Raw genomic sequence first — 27,685 nt, 5'->3', positions numbered from 1 at the left:
CGGAGAGCTCAACAGCGTGTGTGAGTGTGTGTGTGTGTGTGTTTGTTTGTTCATTTTAAATCTGTAAAGATGGCAATAACAACATAGCTTCTGTGAAAAGAGGATTTATAACTTTTATTTTTTCTACCCAAACCTCACCATAGATCATTTGCAATAAAGGAAAACCTATTTACAAAAATTATATTATGGCATCGCCATGGAAACACGGGCATGGTAAACAATCAAGGCTGGAAATTGTTTCTATTTCAAGCTGTAGGTAGTCTTGTTCAATACCTTCTTCTTATCCATCATGCATACGGTCGTGATGCATCAGCACAGGTTGAGCACAGACCTGAGACCAGTGGGGCTGAATTAAACATGGCCGGGCCTCATAAATACTGCACAGGGCCGGCACTCAGGGGAGCCTATCCGGGACCATAAGAGCTGGAAGTCCCAGCGCCCAGCAGGAGAAACACAACTACAGCTCGCAGAGTAAATGCTCACGGAGCGAGCGTGCGCATGCTAGCAAGCGTGTAGCCAGCTTCCCTCTCACTGTATGCCTGATGAATAGTAATACCCTGCATGAATGCTCTGTTTGCCTGGTAAGTGTTCTGTGTACTGGCAAAAGCGCGTGTGTAAGGTGTGTGAAATGGTTTGTATTTCCTGCTCCCTCACTTCAGGGTGCATGTATAATAGCTTTGACACATGGTGGCTTTCTGTATGTGTTGCTCCAAGAGATAAGGTAGAAAATGCATTTGAGTAGCCTACCTTTGTGAATCAGAGGCCATGAGCACTGTTTCATTTTGTTTAGGTGGTTCATATATTGGTGTAGATTGATGGAGGGGAGTAGTGACTAACAGTCCATGATATTTTGTGGTTTTCTGTTTGATCAGTGAAGAAAACCTGCGGCTTTTGTCCATTAGACGAATGAAAAACCAATTATACTATGAGCTTCATAAAAGGCTGCTCTATAATCAGTTGAACTGCTCAAAGGTAATGTCTTTTACCTTTGCCCTTGGTCCTGATCTTTATCTTACGTAATACTACTCATGACTACAGTATGAGAAGATGTCAGAATATTGCGCTGATGCTCTCGGGCATTTTGTTGCAGAATGAGGAAAATACAAACTCATTCTGGGTAAGAGAATCAGTAAAGACAGTTGTTAAGCAGCCGTGGAGTACGGTGGCCGACACGACACAAAACACATACATTGGGAGAAATGAGCTACACTTTATAGATGCAATTAAGAAAAACACAAACGTGTGAAAACAAATGCAAATGAAGAAACATGTACACCAACTTGACGAGACATGCCCAGCGTTTACTAAAAGCAAAACACTGCAAATAAAAAAACTAGAAAGTGATCTGATTATAAAGTGTTCTAAATGTTTCGTGAAGTTGGTGAAAATGTTTCTTCCTTTGCGTGTGTTTTGGCACATTTGTGTGTTTTTACTTGCATCGTTTTAAAATGTCTTCTAATGTAGGTGGTGCAGTTGAAGTGTGTTAACCCCTGTCAGCCGAAGACCTCTGTAACAGCTTTTTATAATTAATTTACATTTCTAAATTAATGATCCGGTCGTCAAAATAATCTGCATGATACGAGGATTTGCCTTTAGAGTAAATGTATTTGCAGATAGTAGATTTCTATATTATGGTACATTTTTGAGATTCCACTTTGTGCTGTTGATTTTGGAAGTGCATAAACACTTTTTCCTGCTTCAGTTGAGAAGCATGTGGAGATGAATTGAAAAAGCATGTGTTAACTTATGCATTTAAAGCTGTCGACTTGTGATTGGCACCTTAAAAGACGCATGTCAATACCGGGTATTCACAGGTTATGCTGGTTTACAGTGGCCTGACAGTGATGTTTGCCAAAGAGACTAAGAAGATTGAATTCCTTTGGGAGATTTTGTACACACCCTACCTATAAAAAACATTATGAAGATGCTGGAGAAAGTAAACAGTTTTGTGTCGAATTTCATCCTCCTTGGCTCTTGTTTGCGAGCATTTCTCTCCATCACCATCGTTCTTTACTCACAGGAACGTTGTCGAAGCAGCATGGCTGTGACCTTCCTCCACCCTATTGATTACTCAAGGCTTATACCTCTGCTGTGCTTGCAGTAGGTGGTTCTAGATATCTAGAAAAAATAAGAAAGAAGAGGAAACATTTCTCACCTGGTCTCCAGCGGGACGTTACTGTTGAGCACCCAGCTGTCTTGCAGCTGAACAGACTCGGGGGTGGTGGGCCCGTCTCCAGTGCCCGGAGCCGGGGCATGGATGGGGTTGCGTCCCCCTCTCAGAGTGTTTCTGTTCAGGCTGTTTGCAGACTGGTGGGATAAGGTGTGGTGGTTGTGCGGAGGGGGCAGTGGAGGCCGTAGTGTGGATTGGCTGTGGTGGTTGGCAGCCCCTGGAAGGAGACCAAACAGAGAGGAATTTAAGCACCACACGTCTTTGTGACAGAAATCAAACAGAGCTTCAGATAAAGGGAGGGAAGGATTGTATTCCAAGCTGCTACACGAGACAAACATGTTATTTGATATTGTTTATTTCGCAGCATACCAATAGAGATAAAGCCTTTCAGCTCACAGAATAGCATCATTAGCAGTCCATTACGTGCTACTGATGTGTCTGCAATCATTTTGTCGGAGTAGGTGTCAAATTTTCCAAACGGTCGATAACTTTTTTTAGCAGGAATCTCCACAAATAGATACATGATATTTGATAATCATGTTTTCACATCTTACTTTCACTATTTATCTATGATCTATCCCGTCTTAGTTTTAGCCAAGTCTTCCGTTCGATTTTATTTTCCTTTTCACAACTGAGAGAAAGTGTGTGTGTGTGTGTGTGTGTGTGTGTGTGAGTGGTATTAGAGCACTCGGCACAGCGTGTGCCCTCATCTCTTGCTCTCAGACTTGGGGGAACATGTCAGCTAGAATCCAATACCAGCCCTTCCAACTCTGAGCTAATGGACTGTTGAGTGAGAGAGCTGAAAAACAAACCCGGATGACTCAGACAAAAACACCCATTCACACATCACCTTTCTATCTCCGACGCTCTCTCGACGGGGGATTTGAGCCCGTCTATAGCATGTGTGTGGGTTTGTACAGTAAAATCAATAAACCACATTCTATACAGTACAGCAGAGCTTGTCAGGGTTGCATCACTTAGCATACCTTTGTTCACAAATTGACAGGTAAATGTACTCAAAGCGAAGCTGATCAAAAAGAGGTCACACAATCACTCCGTGTATCACAATAAACTGTCCAAACCTCTGAACAGAAATGTTGGAATTATTGCTAAACACACAGGGTCACTGACTTAACTTTGAATTCTTGCTTAACAACACTATCGCCTTTTTTCTTTCATCAAAACAACACACTGCATTTCTATTATCATGCTACACATCTGGGTGTGGAATACATTAAGTTGATTGTGTTTGTTTTCACATACCCTTGCTGGATCTGATCAAACAATGAGTAGTGAGTGCACATATGCACATGTATGTGCAGGGTGAAAACAACAGCGGCAACTGCTTTGTCAAGCTGAGCGATCACACTTGTTCCCCTAGCATTTGTCATCTCCTCTTGAATGAGATGAGAAAAGAAACAGCGTGAGGAGAAGAAAGAGGAGTGGATGTGGGGCACACTCCTGCCCCCTTTTCAGCTTTGATATTTGTCCATCAAGAGATTTATGAGGCATCAATGGTAATGACTTTTACACTGAAACAACAGACAGAACATAGAAGAAACCACCTCAAAGGAATGTATGTTTTAAACATATATATATTTGTAGCATTAAGTATCTGCATGAGTGGATATTGCCATGCAAAACGCCCCACCAGTTACCCTACATGGTACAAAGTTACTAAGAATTTAAGACAAGGGATCCTCTTGTAGTCGTTTTTATGCATCTTTATTTTTGGTCTTTTTTTTAACTGTTATTTTTATCCCTTTGTGGTTGTTTTTATAACATTTTAATTGTTTTTCTTTTCTTTTTGGTTTTGACTTTGTGTTATCCTTTCCCTTATCTTTGTAGTTTATAATTTTTTTTAGTTTTTTTGTACGTCTTTCTAATAGTTTTGCCTCTATTTGTGGCCACATGCTGAATTGCAGCTGTTTTGGATTTCTTTTTAAGCTGTTTTGTTTTTTCTTTGGTGTCTTGTTATGTCCCAGGTGTTAATTGTATTTTGGTAATTTGGAGTCTTAACCTGGTTGGTGCATGACTAACCCATTTTAAAAAATGTTAGCTAAATAAACTTTGGGCCCACTAATATTCCCGGGAATTAAGCCATTCATTCTTCCTCATTTCCTTTCTCTAAGCGGGTGTTTAGAGCATAGGGGGCATGGCACTCCCTTGTATCTGCAGCTGTAATGGCGGCCAGTTTGTAAGGTGACCTGATTCCTCCGGGCCGCCACCGGGACGCAGGTGTCACCCACATGGCCCCGAAGAACAGATGCTTGTGAAAGGAGAGAAGAGCCGAAGAGGGTAAGGAGACGAGAGAAAGACGAAGGGGCCTGACCTCTGCTACACGGGAGAGACGCAAAACATCTGTTTGTTTCACATGCAAAGATGCTCCTGGGAGAACCGGCACTGATGTGCATACATTGGCATAAGCAAAGAGACACGCAGTTACACACCTGCAGGAAAAGTCCTGCATCATACATGCAGAGTGGAAATTGATTTTAAAGCATGCAAAGAGTTTATTTATCCTCCTCTCTATACAGCCTCATTCTTCCTTAAAGGATTGTTCCCCTCTGCTTTTATGGTGCTTTTATTTGCATTTTGTTTGTGTCTTCTGCTGAGATGTAAAGCACTTTCAAATAAATCTTGTTTCTTAAGAGCACTTTATAAATACATTTGAACCGACTTCCCCTCTCTGCAATGCATCCATAAATGTGAAAGAGCTCCAACTACACCCAATCTGCATAAATACTTTTTATCTAAGCAGAGCAACAATGCACACAACACAGAGCCTGGGAAAAATAAGCCTGCACGCACACATGAAGGCACGGGCACACAGTCCGAGGTATATGAAAATAAAGAAGGCACTGCCTTGCTCACACACTACCCCACTGTCTCCCATGTTTAAACCTCCGCAAAGAAAAAAAGCACAGGTTCGCCTTTGTTCACTTTCCTGCTATAAATATTGAACAGTTTTTTCATTCAAAATGGGATGAATAATATATAGCACACCTTGTATGGAAGAGGAATACATGGTTTTATAGCCTTAGTTTTCTATGAACTGCTGAGTGTGTGTGCATTTCTCAAATGTGTGGAAATGTGTGTGTGTACTGTTTAACAGTCCAGTCACTATATTGTTACACGGGGACTGAGTAATAAATCCTGTAGTGTTGCAGAATCTCACACCTGCCACATTTTGTAATAAAGACTTTAACATTCCGCTTCCAAAAAAGAGACAGAAATGCTATTATCTATCATAGAGCTGTGAATTGTATTATGAGTCTCCAGATAAAGTCAGAAAAATGTAAATGCTGGGAAAAGTACTTCCTGTAATTCTATGCATTTTCTCTCTTTACAGCCACCCCGGGCCGAGTACTGTCAGGTTAGCTGAAGTGAATTGTTACATGACAGAATGAGATTGTTTCTTTTATTCTGCATTGAATCAATATTTGCAAAATAAAGTGCATGAATGATTCAATGCTAATGTTTACTGTTGTTTTCATACATTCAGCCTTTCTCTTTCAAACCGCCTTTAGTATGCTGCAAAACAGTTAAAACCAGAGACACATTTTTGTCTGCTACATTAAATGTATTTTCATGTAGACTCCAAATCCATTAAAAAGAATCCTTAATAGTTCTTCAGAGAAAACACAAACACAAGGAGAACTGGGGTCTGCCTGAGTAACAAGGCTGAAGTATAAGGCCGTTTGTTTTTCTTTCATATGCTCAGACAACTTCTGAAGAGAACCACAGATTGCTTTGGCCACAGAAACACAAATCTGACCAACCATTGGAACAGAGGCAGCGCACAGTAACAAGTAGGCTGCGGGCAAATGGATCCAATAAATTAAGATAGAGGATTTAGTCAGATGAATTGTCCGGTTTGCTCAAGTACAACCCGCAGGTAGGCTGATAGGAACAACTGTTTTAACCGGGAACCCAGTCGGATAAAAGGCAAAACATGTGGTGAGGAAATAGAGCAATTAGGGAGCAGCCAAGCATTTCACATTTTATTCCACTTTATCTTTCCCTCCTTTCTTTCCTCTCCCTTTGACTCGCCAGTGTGAGTAAACAGCGATGGTGGAAAGATTCTCTTAACAGCTCTCGGTTTTGTTTTCACTGCCACTTTTTTGGACAAGCTCAAGCCCTTCTGACTGCTGTTGAAGCCTGACCCACTTTATTCTGTCCAACACCCCCTGCGACTGGAGAGGGGGGGTGGGGGGTTGGTGGGTGGGTACTATAGCTGTAAGCTGTTGGTTTGGCTCAGGCTAATCCCTGGAAGTTCATTATGCTCTGCAATTCAAACGGAGCCTCATTCCGTTGAGGAGCATTAGCCTGTCTGGTAACCTGCAGCCCCTCTATAGCACACAAGTGAGAGGCAGGGGCTCGCCACACCATATTAACCTCACAGTGTGTGTGTGTGTGTGTGCATGTGTGTGTGTCTGTGTGACCAGCTGGAAGCAACCAATGCAGTTTGTTTTGCAGCCATGGATAGGCAAACTGTTCATTGACATTTTTCTGTGGTTAACCGAGAAAAGTCGCAGGGAAGGATGTGCATCTGGATGTGTGTGTGTTAGTGTGTGTGTGTGTGTGTGTGTGTGTGTGTGTGTGCACAGAATAGAAATGTTCATTCAGCAGTTAAAAAGGGATCATTGCAGGGCTCAGCTCCTTGCCCTCCCTCCGTCCTTCCCACTGCTACTGTTTCAATTTTTAAAAAATTTCTCACATCTCCAGTGCTTCTATGTCTTTACAAAAAACTGCCACCCCCCCATTGTTTTTCATGCACCTTCACTCTGTGCTAATTGCTATTCTCCCTGTGTTTTAAGGTGGTATATTCCCATATGCTGCGGCTTCACATGTCCTCTGTCTGAGAATGTCACATGCTCCTCATTTGTCATTCTTCTCAGAGCTCAGGGGCTGAGCACAATGGAAGGAGAGCTTGAGGTGAAACACACATGCTGACAAAAGGAGCTTTATTATACACACAAACACATACAGGCACCAACAAAAAAGATATAGTTAAATTCACACACACACACACACACACACACACACACACACACACACACACACACACACACACACACACACACACACACACACACACACACACACACACACACACACACACACACACACACACACAACGCCTCTGCCTTGGCTAGTCATCTCTGTCTAATTAGGAGGCAATAATCCGCTAGAGAAGAGTCATCAAATTCAGCCAAAAACAAACAGTCTCCATGAGCAGAAAAATGCACGTGTGGATAATACCCCCACGCACACACACAGATGCATATAGCTGCACACACACACCGCGAATCATCCCCCTGTTACGCAAATGTCACCCTTACATAAGCACCATTATGAAGAATAACATTACAGCAGAAGGAGGCAACGCGTCTTTGCTGGGCCTTTTGTTTCTGCAGATTTGTTTCAACAAAGCCATTAAGCATTCATTGCTTCGGCAGTGACTTGGGGTGGCTTCCCTGGCAGCAGATAGCTAGCCACTTTAGAGGAGGCTCGGGCTAAAAATAGCCTAGCATTCCCCATGCATAATGAATGGCCAGAGACAGCGCTAACGCTAGCTCTTTCCAGGAGCGATCTGCCACGCTCCGGTTGGCCGTCTCAGCTCTCCCGGCGTTCCCAGACAGGTGCTCCGAGCCAGACAGTATTCCCACATAAACATTCGCATACCCAATTCCCAGCCAATCCTCGGCAACACCGTTCCGTTCCCGTTCACCTGTCACGCTTCAGCGGGAACACAAGTCATGTCTGTCCACCTGTTAGCTTAGGTAATGGTGGACTACTTTACAGAACCAACACACGCACGCAGACAGCAACACACACACATACAAACAGCATGCTGCTTCCTGAGGATTATCTCGCTGTGGTCAGTTTCTGCCTGGCTTGGTAAGCCTCATTTCCTGCCCAGCGTCCACTCTCTGCAGGACCACACAAATCACACAAACAGACACTCACACAAGCACATGCATAAACAGACGCCGGTTATAGGTGTTTTATTTCCTCGCAGCCATTCCTGTGACTTCCTACATGCCAGGGTTTGTTTATGCAGTTGCCAGACTGCCACTCTAAACTCATTTAGGTCGATTTTAATGGACGCCCAAAGCCAAGGACTCTCTCTGCACCCATTATATCAGCAGTCCTGGCTGGGAAACGTGGCAATTTGCAATTTTCATCTCAATGTTGTTCTCCTTCCATCCAAATGTCTCTCTTTTCACCCTCTAAGCTCTCATCAGCGCACCCCGTTTTATTCAAATTCCCCTCTTTTAATGTCCTTTGTCTCTTTGACTCTCTGTGTCTCTTGGTTTCCGTCTCCCTTACAGACTCCATCTATTTTTATTCTCTTCAGATGTTTCTTTTCTCTTTCTCTGCTTTTTGATTTTCCCCCCCCATGCTCGATGTCTCATTAAACAACTTCAAAAGTCAAAGTTTGGCTTTCTATATTTTTGCTCCCATTTGCCTCTTTTCCCCTCTTTTTCTCTGTCATTCTTGTTTTTTTCTTTGTCTCCCTCGCTCGCCATCTCTGTGTGTACACGCTCAGCAGAGACTGGAAAGAAGGTCCCAGAACAGAAAGTGTGGGTGTGTGTGAACAAGAATGAGAGAAAGAGAAAGAGAGAGTGTGCCTGCGAGCCTCACTCTCCCTCTTTGCCAGCGTCTGCCATTAGGGTGTCAGTGGCAGAGTGAATTTATTTGCTGTGTGGTTACTGGGCTAATGATTGATGTTGCCCCAGCAAACAGTAAACCAATTAGAAGGCTGATGTAACGTCATTTTAAAAGCCTCCTAATCACGTTGCTCTTGAACCTGGGACCCGGGCCTTCCCTAATGAAGATTTATACTGGATCAAAGGAGAGCCTAACGCCATTAACAATAGATTGTATTCCACCAAAAATCACATTAGGACTTCTCTTCCCACCCCCCTCTCCTCCCATCAGGCAGCTGCTAAATATATCTGCTGATTACAAGTGCAGATGCACAGAGGAATGGAAAAGAAGCGGGAAAGAGAGGGGCAGAGAGTTAGACGGAGTTGGCCCACGGTTAGCTAATTGTTGGGAATAAATGTGTATGATGATGAACAAACTCATCACAGCAGATGTGTGTGTGTGTATGGGGGAGAGAAATGGTTGCGAGCTGCTGATATAAGCACACAGGGCCTGTAACAGCCAACAAGAGAGACCAATGATGAAAGAGGAAGCTTACAGCCAGGAAAAACTAACTAGTTTGTCTTTTGCTACACTGATCCTCCTGCCGGCACTTAAAATTCATCATTCCCCTACCTTTCACTTTCCGGCACATTATTAATGTCATATGGAAAGTAAGTACAAACACACCTACTCACTGGCAAACAGTCTGTGCTGTGCCGAGTGAAGAGGTTGCGTTTACTTGCATCATAGTTTTCTGGCGATAGTTAATTAAGGTGGGACGGTTATATTTAAAATATGATCCATTAAGAGTTGACCAATTTGAGCTTAAATTAGCTTTTATTTATTGTGTGACAAATGGTTTAGGAACAGAATGTTTCCTTTTGTTACTTTCTGTTCCTGATTATGCTTCTACAAAATAATTTATTATAATTTGTCATTATCTTGTGCAGCCGTCTGCATATGCCGGGTGATGTTTTACAATAAAAAGATTTTAAATTGAGTCCTTAAATGATCAATAATAGGATTTATCTCCCCCCTAATGAAACCCGTAATATCCACAATTAACCACGGTTAGAATCAATTTCTGTCTTAAATCTCTTACTGCATATTTTATGATCTGTCACAATGCAAACAATAATTGCTTTAGTTCTTTTGGTCTGATTCCCGGCCCTGCAAACAAATGCTGACTACTGAGGAATGGAAAAAAACGAGCAGAGACAAAATGGCTAGAAGAACAAGATGTGACATTGAATTAAAGCGAGAGGATGGCTTGGCATTTTCCTGAGCAGAGACTAAATCAGATCAGGAAATGGACACTTGATGAGGTAATGCAGGTGATGGATGATATGTTGATGTATAAATAAAATGAATGAAAGGATAAAAAGGGGGATGGGTGAATGGCGAACTCTCTTTCTTACCCGAGGACGAGGCCTGGGCCCGGAGCAAGTATGAATCCTCGGGGTGAGGCTCCAGGTGGGAGTGGGTGGAGTTTTTCTCCAGCAGGGGCACCTGGCATTCCCTGATCGGTGGAGATGGGCCGGGGGAGGGGTGGTGGGGGGCGGACGAGGAGGACGGGAGGGACGGAGGGAGCAGGGAGGAGGAAGAGGTTGGAGGGAGTGGGCGACCTGGAGGATGGTGGGACAGAGAGAGAGGGGGGAGGGGAGTGGCGCGTTAGACAAAACAAATGGCAATGATTGACAGCGAGACAGGGACCTGTTCCGAGGCGGGTTCACTAACTTATCTGGATCATTCCTATTGGATAAGCCCAGAATGAATTCCATTAACCCAAAAAGTGGACAATTTTAGCATTTGTCGCCATGGATATCATTTTGTTTTAGTTTTTTTCTCGAATACATTGTATGAAAATGGGACTTTAATGCTGACAGTTTTCAGTGGAACTACTTTTTAAGGTATTTGTGAAAACTGTTGACAGCTTGTTCTGAAAAGTATCCTAAACCAACAAGGACATTGTTTATGTGTCATATGACTCAAAACAATGTGGCTCTGCAGAAATCTCACACTGATACCGCAAAATAAAATAAAACTAAACCTGCATGGTGGTAAGTTAATACATTTACATTTTTTAGTTTTTCGAAGAATCCAACTTTAACCATTTAAAACGAATGTCCAAAGAGCAGCTGCACGTTGTAATCTGCTAAATGATCCAGATAACTCAGTAGTAAGCCTGCTTCTTGGAACAGACCCCCGGTCATAGCAATGTAAAGCAGCTCGGATAAAAACACAGAAGCTTGCTGAGAAAATAGATTTTTAGAAAAAGCCAGCAGATCTCCTTGTTACATTAATGAGCGACAAAGAGATATTAAATGCACCGCAGACACTCAACTCATGATTACACACTTATGCTCAATTTAGCTCAGTTTAAACTAATTTTCCATGCTGACGCCTTTAACCCTAATTGATTTCTCATCCATACAAACTCTAAGAACAAGCATTTGAAGCACTATCCTTACACTTGATCAATTAAAGCAAGCCTATACAACTTAAACGGTGCCTACTGTAGTGAAAATTACAAAAATGATGCTCAAATGCAGTGAGAAATTAACAAGAGTTATGAAATCCCTGCAAAACCCAGCTTATGTTTGCTAACATTAGACACCACAAGCAAATTCATAACATTTAATAAATTACACATTTTACAATCTTTTGCTTTGCCAACAGTAGGATAAGATTTTCGTGAAGGCCTACATCCAATGTAAGATTGTCCTCTACATGGTGGAGACAAAAGAAAGTTAACTGCCGAGTCTTTAAATAGTGGGAGCCGTGGGGACGCGTGGACACAATCAGGCTGTCCCATACACCAGAGAGCAAAAAAGAGGGATGGAGAAAACGTTCTCTACTCTCCAAAGGTTTGGAATCAAGGACAAAGACAGATCTAATAAATTCTATTTGCAGACGGCTCAAAATATAGAATAATTATGTCTGCCATATTTGCAGCTCAATCAATCAACAATACAGTGAGAATGAGGCCAAGGAATCCAGCCAATCCACCGAAGAACCTGGGTTATTACAACTGCTAATTATAGTCGACTAAAGACACTTTGACTGACTCAATATCACTTATTTTCTCCTGATTCCACTTTCACCATGATGGCCTTGGGCACCAGAAATGTTTTTGCACCAACAATCTGTATTTTCTTTTGATGACCTTCACCTACCCAGAGCAAAAATTGTAGGGGTCGAGGGGGAAAAAAATAGGCCCTAGTTTTACCTTCATCCATTCTTTCTTTGGTCAAAGAAAATTTTACCAGGAACATTTTAATAAAAAGTATAATGCACGGCCTTTCAGTACTTCACATCTTTTTTTTATCACATTTCTATTTTCCCTTTTCTTCAGGACAAAAATTTGCAAGAATAGAGGAGGAGAGAGATGTGAGACCTTGGAGAAAAGCCAGGAAAATGTATTTTGCTTTTCTTTGTCCTTTTCTTACTGACACTCCTCCAGAATACAGATGTGGTGTGATTGTAATTTGACAGCATTCACCTTCCCATCTCAGAGTATTGATGGAAATCAAAATGTGTAAAGGCCATGATAGATTGGGAGCTTTTTTTGGGAACAGTGCAATATTGCTGGCATCAGGGAAACTGTATCTAGGCAAGGGAGGGAGTGGGATAGATAAATGAAGACATCATTTAAGAAACAAAGTGATTGGACATAGTTGTTGGCTAGCTTGCCAATCTTTGCTGCTTTAAAATGAAGCGCATTAATCATGGAAAAATACACGTTTGAGTCCAGGTGCCATTGCGGCTTTATAGAGATATATTTGATGGAAATGGAGGCAGAGTGATGTCTCCATCCTGCCGTCCCAACTGCTCTAGCTTAGAGCTTTGCGTCATGGAAACCAGAGCTAGGATCGATACACAGCCCCCCCCCCCCCCGTTAACTACACCCCAGAGAGAGGCCAGCCTTGTCTTGTGTTTAGGTATGTGTGTGTGTGTGTGGCTGTGTGTCCAGTCAATCTCATCAGTGCAAACAGAGAAAAATGGATAAACAATGGCAAAGCAAACACTGTGGCCAACAGGAGGGGAGGAACAGTGTGAGACAGATGGAGAGAAAGGGGGGAGAGCGAATGAGGTCACAGAGGGGAATGGAGAGGGAAAGTGGGAGCAAAATAAAGGGAGGGAGAAGAGGACGGAGGGAAATGTGACAGTCCAGAAGCTGACAAAACTTATCGGCAATTAACAAAAAGAAATTGGGGGAAAAACCAATAGGTGAGGGTTATTAGGAAGGGAAGAGGGAATAAGACAGGACAGAGAAGAGGAAGATTGAGGACAGGGAGAAAAGTAATGAAGAGGTAAAGAGGGAATAGGCCAGATAGGGAAAAAACGATTGATCTAAATGAATCGATCATTCACTTCAATTGACGGCGAGCAGGTACCTTGCTATTTGCATATTTCACCAAACCCATAATGAGGCTAGTGGTGACAGCAGCCAATAAAAAAATGTCCACAAGTGTGTGTTTGTGTGTGTGAGTGTAGGTGCACTCCTTAGAGATTGCTTCATTGCATGTTTTTTTTATTGTACGCATAAGGTTACTTGTTACGCCAGCGTGGTTATTAATATTTTAAATCACTTTAATTACAAAAAAGGAAAAATTGCACTAGTTGGCCAAAAGCAATTAAGGGAACTTTAATCTCCTTAGCAATTATGCTGTGGGGCATCCTTAACTCAGTCATTTCTGCCCGCTACATATCTGGAAAGGTCAGTGGAAATTGCTTTGTGTTATTAGAACAAAGACTTAGCAATGAGCGTTCCTCTTGACGATTTGTTTCCGTGGCCCGTCCTTCATCCGCCTCCCCGGCCATCTGTACGCATCTCTGCGTCCGTCTCGCCATCCAACCACAGAATCGACGGTTCTCTCACAAGTGTTGATTAGTGTGAAAAATATGTGTATCACAGGGGGAAAAACTGCCCATCTAAAGACGGTGGGATTAGCGTAGTCCTTTGATGATTTCATTGCAATGTAAAAGAAACTGTCTCATCATTGGTCTGTTGTGTGAGCACACGGCTTTGACTTAAGCTCATATGAGTCATGTTAGTGTTCGCTGTTGCTGCGCTACTGTATTGAAATGTCTAATCTATGAACTTCCTATAATCCCCACAAAGCCATTCATACCATGTAATGGCAACGTAATTCTCATTGTTGACTGTTTAATGACTTCTGTTCCCTTCCCTTTCTCGTCCTTGTATTTATATCCGTCCCTTCCTCCTTGCATTCTCCTCCTGCCTTGCTCCGTCCATCCGTCCACCCATCTGGCTGAGGTGAGGAGTTGTAGGCCGAGGAGACTGGAGTGGAGCGAGGGATGGAGCGACAGCTGGAGCCCAGTCAGACAAGGAGAGACAAATTACCCCTCTAACGAGAGCCATTCATCATCTCTCTCATCCCTCTCTTCCTACACACCTCCACGTGACATACAGCGCACCTGGAAGGAAAAAAATACAAATCTACCGACTACGACTTGTTGTTGTTCTCACTTACTCGTGCGGCTCAATCAGCACGCTCCACTATTAAGAAGATGACGAACAGAGGAAGAAGGGGAGGGGGAACAACAAGATAAGGGAGACGTGGAATGATTGAATGATCGGCGCGTGCGAGGAAAGAGCGAGGAAAAAGAGACGACACACCCATGCTGGCACATGCAGAGACTCATTACCGTGGCTGCTGTCAGCACAGATGTTGGACTGAGGGGGAGCTGTCAGTCAGTGTGTGTGTGTGTGAGAGTATGCTTCTATATAAGTGTGTGTGGTAGTGTCTGACAGTGATCTGAGGGCTATTTAGTGATGACAGCTGCTGACACAATGGGCCCTTTTCTCTATTTATCTATACAGTGCAGTCTGTCTCCATCTCATCTCTTCCTGTTACCCCCCCTTCCCCTTTTTTTCCCTCTAATCCTCGCCTCTTTTTTTCCTTGTATTCATGCCTTTTCTGATATTTCATTCAGCCTGATGCACACCTGTTAGCATCTGTACAGTATGAGCAACAAATTGCTGTCACAGCATATCCAGGAATGGCCAAGTTTATCCGCTCGATACCTTGAATGCGTTCTCCCACAACTTTCCTGCTCATTTATTCCTTTTCACAATCAGAGCCACTGCAAAAAAAAGAGCGATAAAATGAGTAAAGAAGGAAAGGGAGAGATAAAAGGATGATTCAACAGACGTCTTTTAATTAGTTAAGTTGAGCTTTCACAGCCTAAAGAGATGATTGTATCACTGGCTCTTTCTTTGATGTGTAACACAGTGGCTGGGTTCTTCTGTGGCCTACAGCTCGGGCTCCGTTCCTTTCTTTCATCACGCCTGCATCACTCCATCACTCCACATCTATGCGGGCCCTCTTCCCTCTTTCTAAAACAGGCAGATCCTCTAAAAAACCCACAGACATACACAAACAGCCCGCAGGAGCACATGATGAAGACGCCTTCCAGCTGGGAACAAGGTGCTATCCACACTCTCAGCGTCACATTATTTTGTTTCGCATCACAGCTTTTTCTCAGTTTCAGCTTTTGTATTCCTTCCAGGTTTTGGCAGATCTGTTAAAAATGAGTTTAACCTAAATGTTCTTTTCCCATGCACTAAAAAGTTTCAGATTGAAGAAGTCCCGGCTCAGTGTAGTTTACACCAGTAGGGATGGGAACAATGAATCAGTTCCCAGATGAGAAGTGGTGCCTTGTTGCCTCCCAGATGATCAGATCCTCTTCTCAATGCTTTCCATAAGTTGCGCAATAATGTATCGCCATTAGCCCACTTAATCATGTTTCTGTTCGTTGAAGCTATGACGTATAGTTCCAAATCATGCGTGCATTTCAAGAGTTGATGAAAAAAATGTAGGCTTTACTATTTCATAAATGGCAATTTACTGAATATACCAATATACTGAAGCATTGGTTAACAAAGCGTGTCATTAAAGGAGCACAAATGTTGTTTTTTGATACTCTAAAGAGGAGTAATAAACCCACAAGGCGTAGCAAACCATTTGATTTCTTGACTAAAAAAAACCAAATTAAATATGAATGCTTTCACTTTATAAATATTTTCTCATTTAATCCATTTTAGATGATGACAGTCAGACTGAGACGTCAGCATTTTGAAGGTAACCTAAAGTTTGTGGTGCTGAATGTTCTGTAGAGATCAAGAAATAAAAGTTTTCAAAGGAATCTAGTTTTAACAAACCTGTATGTACTCTTATTCCATCCAATAATTCATCAGATATTGAAAAGGGAATTGACAAGATGTTAATTAATAATTCCCATTCTAGAACACATGTAGTTCCTTATTCGATAGAACAGCCCTTTAAACTGCCAATGTTTGCTGAACTAATTTTATGTGTGCTTTTATACAATATCATATATAAATATACACACTATTATACACCATATATTATATAAACCAAACCAAATTATGACACTACTGTTGTGCAATAACACAAATTTGAAATCTGTAGATTAGAAGAATTTACTTATAATTTGACTTGATTAGAATTTACATTTTTTCTAACTTTTCATTTTATATTTTTTGTGCATGGCTTTTGATCTTATAGTATTTCATTTTACTTTGTCTCTATCTTCACTTTTGCTGTAACAATGTACATCTCAAGTCAAATAATAATAAAGAAACACATGTTGCGAAGAGGAAAGGAAAAAAGATGATGGCCGAACACCACCAAGGAAGCTCAGAATCAGAACTCGCCGTGATCTGTACAATAAAAGAGTAAAACTCTACTGAAGATGGCAATCAATGACTGTGAAGCCGTCCAAATATAAAAGCTTCTGATGATTAACTGTCTCTTTACAACATCCTTTGACCTTTATGACAATGAGTGCATTGGAATTCACGGTCCAGTCTAGAACATTCACAAGGACACAATTATTTAACAAAACCTCCAAACTCCCTGTGAGAGCGGCACATGATGAGTCACTTACAGCTAACTTGACAAAGCATTGAAAGAAACCTGCTAACATATCATCTCTGAGTCTCTCTGACATTTGGTTCAGAAGGTCGCTCCTCACTGAAGAGGCTGCCTTTCTTTATTTGGAGAGGAGGACAGACACAAGCTGACACCGAGCGACACACTCAACCCTTTTGACCCGAAACTCCACAAACCCGGCACCTATCTGCATCTGCTAATTGAAACATGCCTCCCTGTTGCTGTGAAGTGCAAATGTGTTTGTGTGTGTATCCGTGGCTATACATAGCATTAGGATGCTGCAGCACACCCATGCTGTCCATTGTCAGAGATGTCCACTGCATACCATGGGGCAACCATGGAGGCTGCATTACCATATAAATTACATCCATGTTGTTGCCGCTGCCGTGGATTGATGGCATTGTTATGGATTCTTTGAATGCGACCCTCATTGAAAACAATCAAAATGAATAGCCTCCTTCTCCCACATAAATGCATACACACACACACACACACACACACACACACACACACACACACACACACACACACACACACACACACACACACACACACACACACACACACACACACACACACACACACACACACACACACACACACACACACACACACACACACACACACACACACACACAGAGGCATGCACTCATAACTGCACACATATACACAGACAGGTGGACAGGAAAAAACACACACAAACATGGACACACCTTTAACACCCGGTGCAGTGGAATAGAAAATCTTCTTAGACTTGGAAAGAGTTTGTGTGTGTGTGTGTGTGTGTGTGTGTGTGTGTGTGTGTGTGTGTGTGTGTGTGTGTGTGTGTGTGTGTGTGTGTGTGTGTGTGTGTGTGTATGTGTGTGTGTGTGTGTATTATGCAAAATCTGTAACAGTAAATAAGTCATTTTTTTGTCACTGCTGTGTCTAAAAAACTGCCTGGTGCCTATTTGTGAATTAATTTGATGCCCGGCCAAAAATAAATAAATAAATAAATCAAAGATTAAAGTTGAGGGCAGAAAACATAATATATTGTTAATCAGTAGCAACATAATCACATATAAGTGGTATAGAATATAATAATGGACTAACAACAACTACACAAATGAAGTCATTTTTTGCCATGGAGTAAAAAAACTAAACCAATTATATCCGAATGTGTTATTTGAATGATAAAACGCAGTGACAGCACTTTGCACAATGCTGAGCAATCTCTTAGGTAATTTAAGGGCAGGGCACATTTTTTTCAGATTATATTCTCACCTAGTCGTGGTAGATTTAATGATACCTGCGATACTGCTTTCAGTGAAATATGGACGAGCTCTTTGATGAGTGGAGATAAGACTTGCACTTAGTGAATTCACAAACATAACAAGAGTAAACCTGCTCCCAACTTCAGAAAGACCCTCTTGGATTTATATTTTATCTGGAAGAGCAATATCTGTGTGTTTGTTATCTCAACCGGAGAAAGCTTTTAGATGTTGCAGTGCGAAAATAAGTAGGGTGAAATGCCCAGGAAGAGCTTTTCCTCCGTTCTGCCGCATTGCTGAATTACAAGCAGGAAGTTTAGTGACATGGTAAAAAATGGTGAACTACAGATACCATGTTGTGGACATGAAATAGGACAGAAATGCTCATGGAGGATGACTTCCTTCTGCACAAATTGTGTACGTTCTTGGCAGGCACAAAGGTTAGTTTAAGTTCAACGAAAGTAAAACAATAATAACAAGAGACAGCCACACCTAAAGATCGAGGTAAGGTTTGGAAAGACAGAAGTTTAACGAAAACTTTGAAGGAGAAAATTAAACCAATTAGCACTTAAGCGTGAGTCATCGAAGCTTAAATGAAATGTTCACACCTCTTCATGACTAAATTTCCACTCTGATGGTTCCCATCTACCTTGTGGTTGTATCACGTCTCCTGCACACAAGCGTTTTAGGGTGAATGCCTTTATTTCACTTGCAAAGAACAAAAAAGTATTTGCATTTTAAGATGGGGCTCATTTCATGACATTTTTAGGAGACGAGACCGTCGCTTAAAACAAAACTGCATTACGCACAATCACCCGACATCTCAAAGAACGGCAGTCATCATGAATCCAATGCATACGGAATTGCGAGAAAGAGGCATGAAAAACGTGCGGCGGAATACAGAAACACACATCTATCAGCGGAGTGTGCAGCACACTCTTTTGCACATGAACAGGTGCTTGTACACAAAATACCTATTCAACATAGCAGGGCTCCACTGAACCAACCGGTAATTGCTGTGGTTGCTATGACAATCCGGTTCCGTAAAAAGCACAAAAAGAACAGAAAACGTCTGAAAAAACAAAGAGGAAAACATTTCAAAGACAGAAAAGAGAGAGGAAGAGCCCCGGGAGAGAAGAGGAGCAATTCAGATTTGTTTGCTGCGTCGATCTGCCAGTTTGCGACCTTGTGCAGTCAGAGATACCATGCTGTATTGTAATCCCATGAATAAACTTGATTTCAATGGAGTCTTGTTTTTATAAGTGATGTTACATTATGTGAAGTACATGTGTGAGTGTGAGCTTGTGAGGCTGAGTCAGCGGTGTCTCCTTTGACGATTAGCGTACATGTGTGCAAACACACGTGGCGTATTTAGAGGCGGAGGATAATGATTCTGCTGCGGCCTGTTGCTGAGAGAAACCTCTCGTCTCTTTGATGTTCAGCAGATGCTATATATAGAAACAGCAGAAGAAAAAAAAGGATAGAGTTGAAAAAAACACAGCCACATTGTATTCCCTCTAACTAGCTTACTGTTGAGCATCTCTGTGTTTCTCAAGGTGAACAGGCCGGGGTCTACACACTCTGAGCCAAATTTACTGAGCCTTCTGCGCCTCGGTTTGAACAAACTCTGCGCCTCAGAGATGTGCGCGTTCTTTATCAAAGAGACACAGCAGCGTAAAGCAGCAGATTCCCTGTCTCAACGTGCGTACCTCTTGCTTTTGTGATGTCCTTTGAAAGAGGCTCGCACAAATAATGGATATAACAGGAGATGCAATAACTTTGGGTGATTTTACCGGATTTTAAAAAGGTTCTTGTAAATCGGGAGGGACATTGTTACAGGGATTATTCTCGTCTAAATATGTTGTTGTGGTAAAAGAAAGGAGTGTTAATCAACCCGCATTATATTGAAGTTTCAATGGCAAGGGTCTTAGAGTGAAGGGCAAATGCAACACATTTGTTTGGGGCTGAGAAATGTTATCTCCGAAAGAGAAAGAATGATTCATGAGCACAATATCTGTCTTTGTTGTAATTCCAAAGATGGAGTTTAGTTTGATCATTAAAGATTAATTATGAAGAAATCTTTTATGCAACTTCTTAATATGCATTTTTCCTCAGAAGCTGGATTAATTACCTCAACCTGACTTACTTTTAGAAACCTTTTTTATAAATAGGTCATTATTACAGTTTTATCATAACAGACGCCCAATTTATTTTCCCAGTTAGAGTTTAATTGTGGGCTTAGTTAATGAAATTGACATTTTGGATATTACAACATTCTAGTTTTTGGATCTCAGACAAATCCTGCCGCTGAACTGCACCTTTTGAGCTCTTCATCATGTTTATGAGGCTGTCCCAATCACTGATTGCATTATTAGCTGCTGCCTCAGTAAATCAGATGTTAATTACTTGCAGATTGCGAGATCAAACCGAATGAAAGGTGCACCGTGAACATCCGCAATGAAATCTCATGGATGTAACTTAAATCTGGCCAACTATCTCCCAGCCTGTCTCCCTCTGAGGGTGTGTTTGTGTTTGCGAGCGTGCGGCGAGAGGAGAGAAGCGATTGCAGATTACCATGAATGTCTAGGCTCTTTGAAGTAGCTGCTGCATTGGTCATGGAAGGCTGAGTGGATTTGTGTGTGTTTATGCATGTGTGTGTGACAGGGACAGGATGAGTCACAAACTTTTGCGGCCCACTAAGAAGAATAGGTGTCTGATTCAGTTTATGTGTGAACAAAAAATACACACAAAACCCCTGCATCTTCATATATGGCATGGCTAATTGCGCATTGACACCAGCCTCTCTAATTTTAAACTGAACCCCGGAGGTTACACCCCATTGGCAGCATTTGTTTGTTTGTTTGTTTGCTTGGGTTGGGCGACCGAAGGACTTGAACTCTGCTGCGAAGCAAACCAACGTTCTCTGGTCTGCCTCAAAAGGATGCTTCACTGGAGTAGTTCACTTTTTGAACAGCATTCAAAACCAGTCACAGGAAATGTTCCATTAATGTGTCATTCCATCCCAAATGCTTTTTTGGTGACTGATAAATCTGTAGCACTTTTGCTTTGATAAATGTACCGCTTATCTGAATACAAAGAAGACAGCCATTAGCTAGCTAGCATATACCGTGGTCCCATTGCCAGACCTCCCGCATGAATGCATTGGTTTGGTTCAAGATTAAGACCTTCAGGTGCTAACCATTTTTTACAGTCTGTCTGTCTGTCTCTTTATTCTGCAAGAACATGCAATCACCATACAGCCTAACAATTAGCACAGCTTGCATCAGCTGACATCAGCTGACTCAGAGGAATAAGGATGTCCCCATGATGATGGACTTCACATGCAGTTGTGCATCTAAGTGTATGCCTGAGTGTGTATTTCCGAGCACTTGTTTGTTTGCCCATTTTGCACAAACACTCTCTTGCAAACGTGATGCAACTCTCCAAGGCACGACCTGCAAAAGCCATCCGGCTCATAAACAGTTGTGCCCAGCCAAGCAGATGCAAAATAGTTTACTATGCACAGGAGATGAGAGACAGCCCAGTCAAATGTTCAACATTAAGCTATTAGTCTCACCCCCTCACTATGAAGCACAGACCTCAGAGACAAATAATAAATGCTCATCTTTGTAGGACGAAGCCAAGTCAGTTTAAGCTGAGAGCGTCAAATGAGATTTTTAATTACTGCATGACCTGGGGTATATTAGCGCATATTAATGAGGATCATTAACCTAGAGGTAACTAAGACCCCTCCTCCTTAACTACAACTGATAGCACCTCTGCTGTCTGACACGAAACTCAGTGCACCAAATGTGCGTGTGAGCTTTCGAGAAATAATTCCAACGATGCCTTTTTCCATCCCTTGTAATAAACCGCACATTTTTGGTAAAAGTAAATAATGAGTCCTTTTTTTTTGCTGCTGAAGGATTATACAGCTTCAAGCTTGAACTCCAGTTCAACAACACCAGTGCTGAATACTGAAGCTCAGCTTGTAACTTTAATGTTTTTGTGTCTTTTTTTATTGCAGATGAAGGATGGCAGGGGCAGGCACCATAGGAAGCATTTTTTTCATCTGGTCTTTTATTTGGACAAAAAACTGAATTTCAATGGGCAGCAAGTACGTACAGGGTGGAGCGGAATAAAAGATGAGGAGAAGGAGAGAACCATTACAGTTGACATGCAAAGGTCAAGGTAATTTCTACGGATAAAGCAGAGGACAAGCACAAAATAAGTTTTTGACTGTTTCTCTTTTTGACTATGAGGACTTGAATTTGGAGAAGGGCCCATTGTAACATAGTCTACTCAGTGTTTCTGTAACGCCACCCTCTCTTTCAACCTTGTGTCAATTTAGGTTTTGCGGTGCCATTATGCTGCTGTCTCAGTTAAACAGATGCAGACTATTTTATCTCCGAAGAGGGCGGACCAGCCGTATTTGGCTTGTAACATTTGCAAAGCACACACTCGCAAACTCGCTCACGCACAGATGCCTGTGTAAAGATACACCCATGCACACACACTCTTCCTTATCTCTTACTCAGTCCATTTCTCTCCACTCTCAGCAGTTTATCCTTTCATCTTTACATAACAGTGCTGTCCCTCAGTGACCTGCTCTAAAACTAGTTGTTTCACAGGATACGCGCGCAACACGGCTAATCCGCAGTGCAGGGACCCATCCACCTGAGCCTTGTATCCCAATACAACTCCGTATCATATCTCATACACCAACTGGAGTACAAATATCAATAAGGTAATGAGTGGTGCGAGGGGAGTTAGCTGCTCTGATACACACATAGGCTTATATGTGAAATATAGGGCAACGCAGCAGAGGGAAAAAGGCTCCTTTGTGCGGTGAATCCCAAAGAAATAATTGTTGAGAGTTCTGGGTGGTTACATGCACAATAGAGGCAATCACTTGAGCTGTGTGCTTCTCTGTCTGCTGCTGGTATGAAATAATGGGGTATAATGCTGCTCACTGGTAGACATTTACGTTGTACAATCTGCGGTATGGCTGAATGCACCATATACAGTTTGAATTGAGTACAATGGCAACTGAGGCTTTTGGTACATTTTATGCAAATGATCTGTCTGAGTGTGTGCGCTCAGCAAGTTTGTGTGTGTGTGCATCTTCCTTCAGCACACCACGCATTAATTGCCATTCCCAGTGGTCGTCAAGAGAGCGCAGGACTCCTATGGGCATCTGCACCTTCATTAGACTCTACTGATCAGCATGCTGCAGCACCAGGAGAGCCTCCGTTCCTCTTTCATCACTTCTTCTTCTTCTTCGCTTCACTACTCCCTTGCCTCTCTCCTATTCTGCCAACCCTCACCCGTTTTTCCTCAACCAGACCCTGCTGAGTCGCCTCCTTTAAATGCTATCTTCACAGCGCTTCTGGGTTTATTAGGCCCGGTGCAGAGAGGAAAGAAAGAATTGGAAAGAGCAGGGGGGAATGAGTGAGAAAGTTTTGCAAAAGCTGGACTTGAACACAGCCGCCCTCCCTTCTGTACTTGCCCACGCTCCGCGGTGTACCCCGCTCCCTCAATTTGTAATGGCTTATGATTATAACGCCTTCCCCTCTCATCCTTCAACATTTCTGTCACTTTACCCCCCCACCCACAGCTTCAGCCCTCTCCACTTCCTCTCTGCGTTCTTTTGCATTTTCCTTCCCATCAGCCTTCCTTTCGTCATTATCTCTCAGTTAATACTTCTCACTGTCTCAATCCCCAGCGCAAGTGGTTCTTACCCCCAGGGGGTAGGTATGCCAGCACTCCACAGACCCCTACAGACATGTAATGCACCCAGCGCACCCCCCCAACTACTCCTCCTCCTTCTCCGACTCTCTCTCTCTCTTTCTCTCCTCCTTTCTCCGCAGTGGATGAGAGATGCCAGCTGGAGGAAACAGAGAGAAATGGGCCCAATTACAGCATTGGGAACTGAAAGTTGGCTAATTAACTCTAATTCGCTAACAAACTGCTTTTTCACCAAGAATCATCTTTCTCTGTCACATGCACTGGCAAATAGAAGAAAACGCATAGACACACATGCCCATCCACACACTTGCAGGTACACACAAAAACATACCCTCCCGTCTACACACACAAGCTGGTATGCCCACACAAATGTGCGCGGACCCACTTGCTCAGCTGTATTTACCGCAAGGGCAATATGTTGATTAGGTTAGAGTGGCTGATTATTGCACAGTGACAGTAAAGGAAACAAATGTCTTTCATAGGCAGGCATCTATCTCAGCGAGAGGGCTCCTAGCTACACACTGTAGCAGCAAATGACTGCGCCGTATCCAGCTATGGCAGAGGAAAGAAAGAGAGCAGGAAGAGGAGGAAGAATGAAAAAGAAGAGAGTGAAAATTGCATAAATGAGGAGCTGGGAGAACAAAAAAAAATGCGCCAGATGGAGAGGAGGAAAAACAGATGAATAAAGGATGAAATGAATAAAGTCGATGGATACAGGCGGAAGACTCACTGGGGTTTTAACCGAAGCCTTGAAACAGTTTGCCCCTACAACGGTATAATGGTGGTTGGAGGCGAGAACAATAGGTTTATCTAAGGCGAAGATGTTATCTGGGTTGAAACACACACACAGATGCGCACTGATACAGCCTGTAGGATGTGTCATTAGTTGTGCGTTACAGACTGTATGTGGAATTATAGTGTAGGCAGCACTTGGAACAATAAGATTGTCGATGTTCAGATATCAGAACAGGTGTCCAGTGGGCACACCAACGCTGAAATGGCAGTCTAGTCCTGCACACATACACACACACACACAGTATATAAGTAGGGAGGGTAAAAGTTTCACTTAAAGCCATTGTTAGGGAGGCTGGATATCCTTTCATCCCTCTCAATGACTTGTAAAATCCTCCTGGATTATCCAATATGATAAGAAGAATTTCACATATATTTATGTATGATAATTCACGTATGTGATAATACACAATCACAATCACATACTCCACACCTAACGGTATTAAATGTAACATTTTCCTTCATCGTGCTCCTCCCATCTTTAGCTTAGCTCCATTGTCTTACCCAGAGAAGCTGTGTGTGAGATCGCGAATGTCCCAATCTTTTGGAACAATTATTATACTCAACTGGCCAAATCCCTCCTACAAAGTCTGTTATTGTCCGATAGATAGAGTCTGTGAAAAGGGCCGCTCTTTGTTTCTAAAAATGTACAGCAAGAAAGTGGGCCTGCTGATAATAAGGGGGCAATTGACACAAAGACGCTGACTAAAATGTCTAATTAGAGCCACAACATGATTCAGGGATTTTCTGTACTTATACCAGACACATTTAAGGAACAGCACAACACTTTTGACCAAAATTAGCTGGTTTCATGTCCACAGTCTAATCCAGCATCCTATCGTACCTCCTTCAAGATCTACCAAAGTGCCAACCCTCACCTAAACCAAGCAAACTATTTCCAGTAAAAAAAACAAAAACGCTTCGATAAACAGACATTTGTTGTTGTTGGATACATGTGTGTAAGGAAAACCTCAGACAATGTGAAGATCTGATTCCTTGGGAGATTGTCTGGAGTTAATATGAAAAAATGTCTGTTCAATTCTCTTCGAATTCCTTCATCTTTGGCTCTAACCGATTACCCTGCAATGAGATTGATCGTTATTCCTCTTCCTCCCTCCCTCTGTCTTTTCGGATCCACCTCCTTTTGGTCTTGCACTTGCTCCATCAATGTCCCTCTCTCACACCTCATTAGGGATGCTAATACGTCAAGTAATAGAGGACACCATTCACAGTGCGTGTGTGTGTGTGCGCGCGCGTTGTGTGTGTGAGTGTGTGTTTGTGTATGGGTGACCACACACTCTGGAAGGGACTGTGTCTGGGAAGGGGAGATGAGTTTCCTTCTCTGATCCCATTTCTCCGTCTGGGCCCTGCTCTCCTTCTCGCTGGGAGAAAATCCGATGGAAATGCAATCACAATCAGTTAGAGTCCAGACGAGGACCGAAACACACACAGACACAGACACAGACACACACACACACACACACACACACACACACACACACACACACACACACACACATTCCCCCCCACACACACACACGCATGTGCACAGCAAACATTCCACTACCGCAAGGGAGCCATGCAGAAAATTGTTTTGGACATGGTGATGAGGAGAGGGGGTTCTAGGATGTGGTGAGGGGGGACTTTTTAATTTACATTTTTAATGTAAAATATCATTCAAAGAGGGAAAGTTAGGCATCTCATTATACCACTTCTTTATTACACACAAGGCACATCAGTCTCAGGGTGCCGCGTCCCGAAAAAATTGCACAAGTGTGCACACAAATACGGGTGTGAACAACCTGCGGAGCCCTCCAGCCATAATCACCAAGATAGAAATTGGGCTCCTCTTCATACACCATAAATCTGGAGAGGAATAATCTCCCCAGTCCTCCAGATATCATCAATCACAGATTATCTGTTTTGGGATTTTCCCCATTGTATTGAAAGCCATACAGCAGGGGTTACTTTGGGGAAAACTTTGATGGGAACTCTCACACCCTTCATATAGGAAGGTTATGATGGGGCTGCACGACTATGGATATGGAGGATTTGACTTTGTTTTGTGATCAAATGCTTATATCTTGACGGCAAAGTAGGTTGTTTGTCTACACTTTTTAGAACAACCCATACATGAAGCATAAATAAATCATATGAGCGTTCTTTGAGGGAATGATTTTGGAAATGAATAAATGTTGACAACAGGAAACAGATGAGATGTATACCTTTGTTTCCAGTGGCAAAAATAAGGGAAACTATTTTACTTTAATATTTGGATAACTGAACAAATCAAGCAATATTATTTTTCAAGGTGAATACATTCAACAATGATTTCCTCTTAGAAACTTCCAGTTATGACCATCTTTCAAGGAATTTGTAACCTGCAAAATGACTCATCCAGCGCCACCATCATTTGTCTTGGGGGCCTCCGTTTGTCAATGGTGGCTGTGTTCAACAACAGCAGAACTAAATCTAACTTGCCCAGTATAATCATGTATCCAGTTTACAAAAACATTCAGTTCTGCAAAAACCTCTCAGGAAAACACTTTAAAATCTGATTTACAATTCGTACATCATTTTACCCATTGTGAAAATATTATTGTACTAGGAGCATGGGACCAGTTCTGCATTCAGGATTTGGTTTGATGAACCCCAATGAAAAATAGTCTACTTCAAAGTTGGAATGCTTTAAAAAAACAACATGCTTGCCCTGTGTGTTTGTTCCACAACAGCACAAATACAGCAAACACTACTCAGTAGTAAATCTTAATCTCCGTCTCTCTGAACCCTCGCTCTGCTCAATCAAACAAGACACTTCCTGCCTTTGGCATTGCCCCGCCTCCGAGGTCGCAGCCAGTGATGTCATGCCAAAATGGGACTCTGTGGCCCTTTAAAAAGCCCCTGGGGCTCCTTGTGGCCTGGCCATGTCATGAACGATCATCATCAGGCTGTCGGTCTGACATACGGGCTGCCATCAGGATCAACCACCTGCAGGAACACTAGTGGTGGTGCCACGCTAATGGCATGTGTACATCTTTTTGCATTTGTGTATATATATGGAACCATCTGCAATCGTTGCTTCCTCACCGTCGGGTTGACTCGTTTATTTTTGCCCCCACGTGTAC

General features: G+C 42.4%; 1 protein-coding gene across 2 annotated transcripts in view; it reads right to left on the bottom strand.

The window, feature by feature from the left end:
• tenm2a (teneurin transmembrane protein 2a) overlaps positions 1 to 27,685 on the bottom strand; it is a 158,835-nt gene that overhangs the window by 53,789 nt on the left and 77,361 nt on the right. For both annotated transcript variants that reach the window (XM_063876845.1, XM_063876846.1), the window contains exons 3-4: positions 10,246 to 10,452; positions 2,156 to 2,387 (exon numbers count right to left, since the gene is read on the bottom strand). In XM_063876845.1, the coding sequence (XP_063732915.1) occupies positions 2,156 to 2,387; positions 10,246 to 10,452 (439 nt within the window). The remainder of the gene's footprint in view (positions 1 to 2,155; positions 2,388 to 10,245; positions 10,453 to 27,685) is intronic.

Source organism: Eleginops maclovinus, chromosome 23 (genome assembly GCF_036324505.1).
Source record: "Eleginops maclovinus isolate JMC-PN-2008 ecotype Puerto Natales chromosome 23, JC_Emac_rtc_rv5, whole genome shotgun sequence".
Classification (NCBI taxonomy): Eukaryota; Metazoa; Chordata; class Actinopteri; order Perciformes; family Eleginopidae; genus Eleginops; species Eleginops maclovinus.
This window is presented reverse-complemented; position numbering and strand designations above follow the sequence as displayed.